This window comes from Macaca nemestrina, chromosome 17, assembly GCF_043159975.1.
Source record: "Macaca nemestrina isolate mMacNem1 chromosome 17, mMacNem.hap1, whole genome shotgun sequence".
Taxonomy (NCBI): Eukaryota; Metazoa; Chordata; class Mammalia; order Primates; family Cercopithecidae; genus Macaca; species Macaca nemestrina.
The window spans coordinates 65,158,860-65,166,037 of NC_092141.1; the positions used below are offsets into that span (position 1 = coordinate 65,158,860).

The window sequence follows — 7,178 nt, forward strand, 5'->3', positions numbered from 1 at the left end:
TCCCCAGCAACCCAGGCTCAGAGGGCTCTGGCCACTCCCATTCTCCTCGGGCCTGGGCCCCACCCCCAGCCTCCAGGCACCAGGAGAGAGAGAGTGTTTGGGGGCCCTGGTCTGATGACACCCCAGGTCCAGCAGTGATGAGGTGGAGGCACCCTCCTCCTACTAACCCCCTGTTTGAAGAAAACCAGGAAAGCAGGCCGTCCTGCCTGGCAGTTTCCGGATTTACTAGAAGGAAGATTTCCAGGTGTCAGGCTCACCTCCCACAGACTGTTCCCCACAGCCCCGTTTGCTGCCAACAGCAAGAGCTGGGGCTGGTGCTCAGAGGGTGCCAGGAGTGGCTGGAGCAGGACTGTTCCTCCTCCTTTTCCCAGGAGGCAGTTTCTACCCTCCCTCATGCCACCCCTGTCCCTAGTGGGGAACCAAAGAGGGTCCAGACCGCCAGGGAGAGTGGCACTGCTCCCTGGGCACAGCCACCCCATCTGCAGTGCCCCCCGCTCTGCCCCGTCCCCATCCTGAGCAACAGCTGACTACGTGAGGAAACATTCCTGAGAGAGGCCCCATCCTTTCTCCCACACCTGCCGGGGGTCCGCAGCCTTCCCTGCAAACACCCGCCTCCCGCTCACATTCCCAGGGCAGAGGCAATGGGAGCCCCTCTTGGGGATTTCCTGAAACTCACACATGAGTCTGGGACCCAACCACCCAGGCTGCCTTCCCCACCCACCCTCCCTTTGTGCTTATCCCAGCCCTTGCCCACCTCCTGCCCCATCTAGGGGGAGGGCACAGCCCGCAGGACCGGGAGGAGCAAACTGATTGAGTGAGTCATCTCTGAGGATTCAGACTCCCATACCTGAGATCTTCCCATCCATTTATGGATGAGAAAGCAAGACTCAGTGAGGAGAAGTGACTGCCTAACTTCCGGAGGTCACAGAGCTACTCACAGGGCAAGCAGAGGCCACCTAGGACCACACCTGATACACCGACTCCACCCTGGGTCTAGCGCAGCCTGGACCACCCCCTGAAAATCTTCAGCCCTTGGGAGATGCGAGCACCCCCTCCAAACTCTCCCCAGACTTACTCTTTATGCTGGTCCAAGCTGACCCCTGACCTGCCTGTCAACAACAGTGGGTATCTAAGCACCATCTCCCTTCACCCTCACTCCTTCCCATTTCATCCTTTTGTCCCTAGTGCCCACTTCAGGGGCCAGAACAAGAATACATTTCATAGCTGAGTCAACAAGCTTTATTGTCATCAGGCAGAGAAGCATGGGGAAGGGACTGAAGCAGGGGGCTGAGGCTGGAGAGGCCGGAGACTTCGGGGCAGATGGGGCGGCTGCCTCCCTGCCTCCTGGGGGGCTGGCCAGGGGGAGCTGAGTCCTCAGCGGGTGGTCTGGTGGACCTGCTCGCGGGAGGAGATGACCTTGCCATCCTGGACCTCTTCCACAATGGTACGCACCTGACGGGTGGTCACCGCTGCAGGAGAAGAAGGCGCTTGAAAGTGGGTAGGGACCAGGAGACCCTCGCTAGCCCAATAGCCCTCATGGACAGGAGCCGGCTCTCTCCCTCATCCTCCCCCAGGTGCTGTGAGTGCCTCCACTGGCACTTCGAGGTCACACTACACACACATCCCTTCTGTCCCTGCCACCGCCTCCCTTCCATCCCATCCCTCTGCTGGTGGCCCTGTGTGAGTCTTGCCTCCCCAGATGGGTTATTTGATTCTGACCCAGTGTGTCCTGCCAGGGAGGAGCCATGTAGACTCCATGCAATCCATCTCTATTTCTCTGCAGTCTCCAGGACATAGATTTGCTCCTATCTCCCCCATCAGACTGGGATCGCCAAGACAAAAGCCAGGCCCCTATCTCCTCCATTAGACTAGGAACCCTGGGGCTAGGATCATATCTTCTCCCTCAGACTGGAATTTGGAGGACAAGGACCATGTCCCTATCTCCCATCAGGCCAGAGTCCCCAGAGATAGGACTGCTTTTGCTCATCCGAAAGTTGTCAAGAGCAAAGATCATGAGACCATGTTCCTGTCTTCCCACCAGATGACAATCTCCAGAGCTGGGACCTGTCTCCTCCATCAGACTAGGATCTCCAAGGTAAGGACCAGTTTCCTACTCCACCCCCATCAGACCAGACAGTGTCTCTCTCGTTTGATCTTTTCCTGAGTATCAATCCTCAGTGCTAATGGATCACTTCTCCCACCCCTGCTGAGGGACAGCCATCAACTCCTGGAGCTCCTGGGGACCCTGCCCCGGCAATGTGCAGGTGGGCTGCCTGTCCCATGCACCCAGTCCCCAGGGTCTCAGCCACCAAGATGCTTACGTTCTTTCTTGTACTGAGTCAGGCTGAAATTAAAAAAAAAAAAAAAAAAAGAGGAAATTAGATGTGGGTCTGAGAGCCCCACCCCTGCCAAGAGGCCCCCAGCCCTGACCCCAGGCGCCCCCACTCACTGGGCGTCCTCGCCCTCCAGCAGGCGGCGGTAGGTGGCGATCTCCTGCTCCAGCCGCGTCTTCACGTCCAGCAGGATCTTGTACTCCTGGTTCTGCTGCTCCATCTCGCAGCGAAGCTGGGCCAGCTGCTCCTCCACGCTGCCGATGAGTCCCTGGATCTGGGACAGCTGCACGCAGTAGCGGTTCTCTGTCTCCGCCAGGCTGCCCTCCAGGGATGCTTTCTGCAGGAGGGCAGGAAGACCAGGGGTCAGTGAGGGTGGCCAGTGCCCTCTTCTGGGCCCACCCCCATGCACAGGACTGTTCCTACCATGCTGAGCTGGGACTGCAGCTCGATCTCCAAGGCCTGCATGGTGCGCCGGAGCTCTGAGATCTCGCTCTTGCCGCTCTGCACTAGCTCGCTGTTGGTGGCCACCTCGCGGTTCAGCTCCTCTGTCTGCAGACGGGACACAGGACAGGGCAGTGTGAGCCTAGATCCCTCTCCCGAGTCAGGCCTCCTCCTAAATCTAACTGTGGAGAGAGTGGTGCCTTCTCACCAGCTTCCCACATCCCAAAGCCCAGAAACATGCCATTTGAAATGTTAACATTTTATGGTTAATCCCTGCGTGTGGGAGGCACAAACCGGAAACTTGAGAACCAGCCAGAACATGTAGCCTAGCTCTTGGTGCTAGTTCCTGACTTCTTGAGGGAAAGGTGGGGACTCCCAGGGTCTTTACCCTCTGCCTTTATTCTGTGGGGGCTCCCTATCTCCCCGCCACCCCCCAGATCCCAGCTTGAGCTCAGCTCCAGGTCCATTGATGCAGCGGGTGATCCTGTGATCCATGCAGCTTACTGAGGAGGGGGCACCTCCAAGACACCTGGCCGTGGCTTACTGTCAGTGCTAAGGCCCCCGAGCCCCAGCCCCTAAGAGAGACCTCTGGCCTGCAGCAGCCCCCACCTTGCTGAAGAACCAATCCTCGGCATCCTTGCGGTTCTTCTCTGCCATCTTCTCATACTGGTCACGCATCTCGTTCAGGATGCGGCTCAGGTCCACACCTGGGGCAGCGTCCATCTCCACATTGATCTCACCGCCCACCTGGCCTCGCAGGGCATTCATCTCCTATGGAAAAACGGGATGTGGGTGTGCACATCTGCACCCATCCTGACCTCTCACTCCCAAGCCTTCCCCACAAGGGGACCCCACTCCCCACAAGGACCCTTCCTTTGTTCTCCCTCTGCTCTATCTGACCCTCTAACTGATTTTTATTCATCTGCTCAGTATTATCTCCACCATCAGACTCTATCTCCCCCATTAGACCAAGGGCTCTCCAAACTAAAATCTAATTATTAGACCTAGGCCCCAAAAATTTCCACTCTAATTTCCAAGCTTCTCTGTAGATGTTCAGCTTTGAGAGTTTGAAATGGAACAAGAAGGAGACTTCCTTACTTATCCCCTGCCCTCGTGAGGTAGGCCAGGGCAGGTAGAGGGAGCCTCTGAGGGCCCCTAGGAGGTTCCCTGGGTACAGAGAAGCCGTGTAGTACAAAGAGGAGTCTACCCTGCACGCTGGACCCCAAGGATCAGGGCTCTGCAGACAGGGAAGCCCTCTAAGGTGACTAATCCCATGCGCCTGCTCTGCTCTCTCCCACGGCCTCAGCCATGGCCCAGCCCCAGGGCTCTGCCACCCACTCCTCAGCCTCTTTGACCTTCTGCCCCAGCCACCTCACCTCCTCGTGGTTCTTCTTCAGGTAGGCCAGCTCCTCCTTGAGGTTCTCAATCTGCATCTCCAGGTCGGCTCTGGCCAGGGTCAGCTCATCCAGCACCCTGCGCAGGCCATTGATGTCGGCCTCCACGCTCAGGCGCAGGGCCTGCTCTGTCTCAAACCTGCCGTGGGAATCACAGACTTCAGCCCAGGCTGCTTGGACCTGCAGGTCCAGGTCCTGGCTGCTCACCTGCCTTCATTTTGCTAGGACTCTAAGGGGTTGGAAGGGCTGATGAGAAGGTCGAGTGGAAACAAATTCCAGTCCTGGGGCCCGGGGACCATCACAGGGCCAGATCCCACGCCCACCAGCTTCCTTACTTCTCTACGCCTCCCACCTCCCCTCCCTCTCTTCTATTCCCTGCCTAAGCCCAGCAACCTTCAGAACTGGCTGCCTTCCCTGCATCCTGGACTAAGGAGTGGGGCTCCTAGCACTGCCCCACCCTGAGCTCCTGGGCCTTGCCACAAGCAACTGAGGAGTCCTGGGGTCAGGAGGGATACCCCGAGATCCTCCCTGAGCTGGCCCGGGCTGCCCAAGCCCACTGGCCAGGACTCACTTGGTGCGGAAGTCATCAGCAGCCAGACGGGCATTGTCGATCTGCAACAGAATGTTGGCATTGTCCACGGTGGCTGTGAGGATCTGAGGAGATGGGAGAGTAGTCAGGTCATTGGATGGGGGTGGCTGAGCCCACACCAGCATTCTGAGCATATCTTCCTGCCTGGGGGCCTCTCTTCCCTCGCAGTCCCTTCCTTGCCCTGTGCTGTATTATTGGCAGAGGAGGGGCAAGCAGGAGTCTGAAGGGCTGAAAGGTGCCTTTTCTTCCCCCGCTACTCAGTACCTGCCTCCCCCACCAGACCCCCATGCCAGTTCAGCCTTAAAGGAGAAGAAACAGCTGGCTGGGAGTATGAGGCAACCAGAAAAGAATGGGAAAACGTCCCCAGGCAGAAGCTGTCCCAGAATTCTAGAACAAGGGAGGGGATGTGGGCAATCCCCTCGTTTCACAGCCAGCTAGAGGGTGCCCCTGACAGGCTTCCCAAAAGGAGGCTAAAGGAGCCCTCACCAAAGAGTGGTTCCAGATCAGAAGTCAGGATCCCTCCTAATCCCTAATCCTGGGCTCCAGCCAGCAGCCCCGCCCCCTGGGGTTTGCTGAGCCCGTCTTAAGGGACAGCAGGAGGAAAGAAGAAGCCAGAAAAGTCCCCAAATAAGGCACATCAGAGGCCTTCCCCACCCTGAGGTCCCGCCCCACAGGGACCTCCCCCCGCAGCAGGTGCTATCAGGAGCTCACTCAGACACCCCCACTCCACATCACCCAAAACCCCCTCCTGCTGACCCCTGCTCCAAAGGAGCAAGACACCACGCATCCAGCGGCCCAGGGGCCCAGCCCTCCCTCTGCATCCTCCTGCCTCATCCTACAACCTCTCCAGGTAGAGGAGCTCCACGAGGGAGAAACTGAGGCTCCAAGGGGCTCCACGAGGCCTGTTTGTTCGTGACTCAGCCTGCTGCCCTCAGAAAAGGGGGATGTGGGCCACACAGGGGCCCCAAGGCAGGTTCCCAGAAGCTAAGCCACAGTCAAACCACCCTTGGCTCCCTGAGGCCCTGTGGCTGGACTCCAGGCCTTTGGCCAGGGCAGGAATTGGGGGGAAGAAGTCATGCCCCCCGGAGACCCCTCCCACCGGCAGGCCTTACCTTGTTCTGCAGCTCCTCGATCGTCCTGTGGTACTGGCTGTAGTCACGGGCGGGCCCCGGGGCCTGCCTCTGGTACCAATCACGGATCTTCACCTCCAGTTCAGTGTTGGCCTCCTCCAGGGCGCGCACCTTGTCCAGGTAGGAGGCCAGGCGGTCATTGAGGTTCTGCATGGTGGCCTTCTCACCTCCGGCCAGCAGCCCATCAACGCCCCCAAAGCTGCTGCCATAGCCACCGCCAGAACCAAAGCTGTAGCAGCTGGAGTAGCTGCTACCTCCGAGGGCGCTGCCCAGGCCTCCAGCAGATCCCAGCCTGCAGGAGCCGGCACCCAGGCCGCCAGACAGCCGACAGGAGGTGCGGGATGAGCCGCCCCCCAGGCCGGAGGAGCCCTTGATGGAGCTGGAGGAGGTGAACTGGCGGATGGTGGTGGTCATGGTGGCAGCGGCAGGAGGCAGGCACACAGGAGAAGGGCTGGAGAGGAGAGGGGCCCCAAGGTGTGTAGGGCTGCCGGGGTTTGCCCGCTTCCTTTATAGGCCACCAAGTGGGCGTAGCGATTACAACAGGCTTGCTCCTCTGTTTCCATTCCCCTGGGCTTTCATCACCACTGGCCACCTGCCAGCTTCCAGGTGGCTGGGGGCCCCCTCCCCGCCCATCATCAGGAATTTGCCTCATTTCTCCAAATCCTCATGCTGGGTGCCGTGCGTGTGCGTGTGCGTGCCTCTGGTCTCAGGCCCGTCACCTGTGATTCAGGCGGGCCCTCCAGCTATGCTTTCCCATGACCTAATACGGAGAAGAGCAGAAGGCAGGACGTCACCGTCCCCAGGCCCTCCCAGGCAGCCACCACCCCAGCCCGGCCCGCCTCAACCCTGTCTGGTGGGGAAATGGGCTGCAGTGTCAGGTGACCCCCCTGAAGTTGCTGTCTTTCACCCCACACTGCTCCACCCACGGTGCTGGCCCGGGGCTGGGTGCTGAAGAGACAGAGGGGACTGAGAGCCTATCCTGCCTTGGAAACGGAGCCCAAACCCACCAGGCCCACCTCACAGCACAGAAATGCCATCAAGCCTCGGAGACCAACCCACGTCGCAGATAAAGAAATTGGGGCTCCAGAGGGGTGCAGTGTCCACACTGGCCCCTTCAGAAAAGCACTCTAGGGGCTAGAGTTCCATCCAGTCAGCTTCTGACCCTGCCCCATCCCGAGAAGCCCTTGCTAACCCAGTCTCCTCATGTAGACCTTTCCCCAGGTTTACACCCCAGGGCTGGGGTGGGTAAACAGGGGCTCAGCTATAGGATGGGGAAATGGTGGGCAGTGCT

At 59.2% G+C, this 7,178-nt stretch overlaps 1 protein-coding gene across 1 annotated transcript; it reads right to left on the reverse strand.

Moving 5' to 3' along the window:
• Nucleotides 1-1,216: 1,216 nt before the first annotated feature.
• Nucleotides 1,217-6,368, reverse strand: LOC105472149 (keratin 17). Its single transcript, XM_011725161.3, has 8 exons — nucleotides 5,870-6,368; nucleotides 4,740-4,822; nucleotides 4,151-4,307; nucleotides 3,384-3,545; nucleotides 2,757-2,882; nucleotides 2,450-2,670; nucleotides 2,322-2,344; nucleotides 1,217-1,469 (listed from the first exon to the last, which is right to left on the reverse strand). The coding sequence occupies exons 1-8, from the start codon at nucleotides 6,299-6,301 to the stop codon at nucleotides 1,375-1,377; spliced, it is 1,299 nt and encodes a 432-aa protein (XP_011723463.1). The 5' UTR covers nucleotides 6,302-6,368; the 3' UTR covers nucleotides 1,217-1,374.
• Nucleotides 6,369-7,178: the final 810 nt, after the last annotated feature.

Coding starts and splice junctions, on each gene's coding strand:
- LOC105472149 (XM_011725161.3), bottom strand. CDS start 6,301: ATGACCACCACCATCCGCCAGTTCACCTCCTCCAGCTCCATCAAGGGC. Junction 2,671..2,756: donor TGCAGTCCCAGCTCAGCATG/GTAGGAACAGTC, acceptor GCCCTCCTGCAG/AAAGCATCCCTGGAGGGCAG. Junction 2,345..2,449: donor CTGGAGGGCGAGGACGCCCA/GTGAGTGGGGGC, acceptor TTTTAATTTCAG/CCTGACTCAGTACAAGAAAG.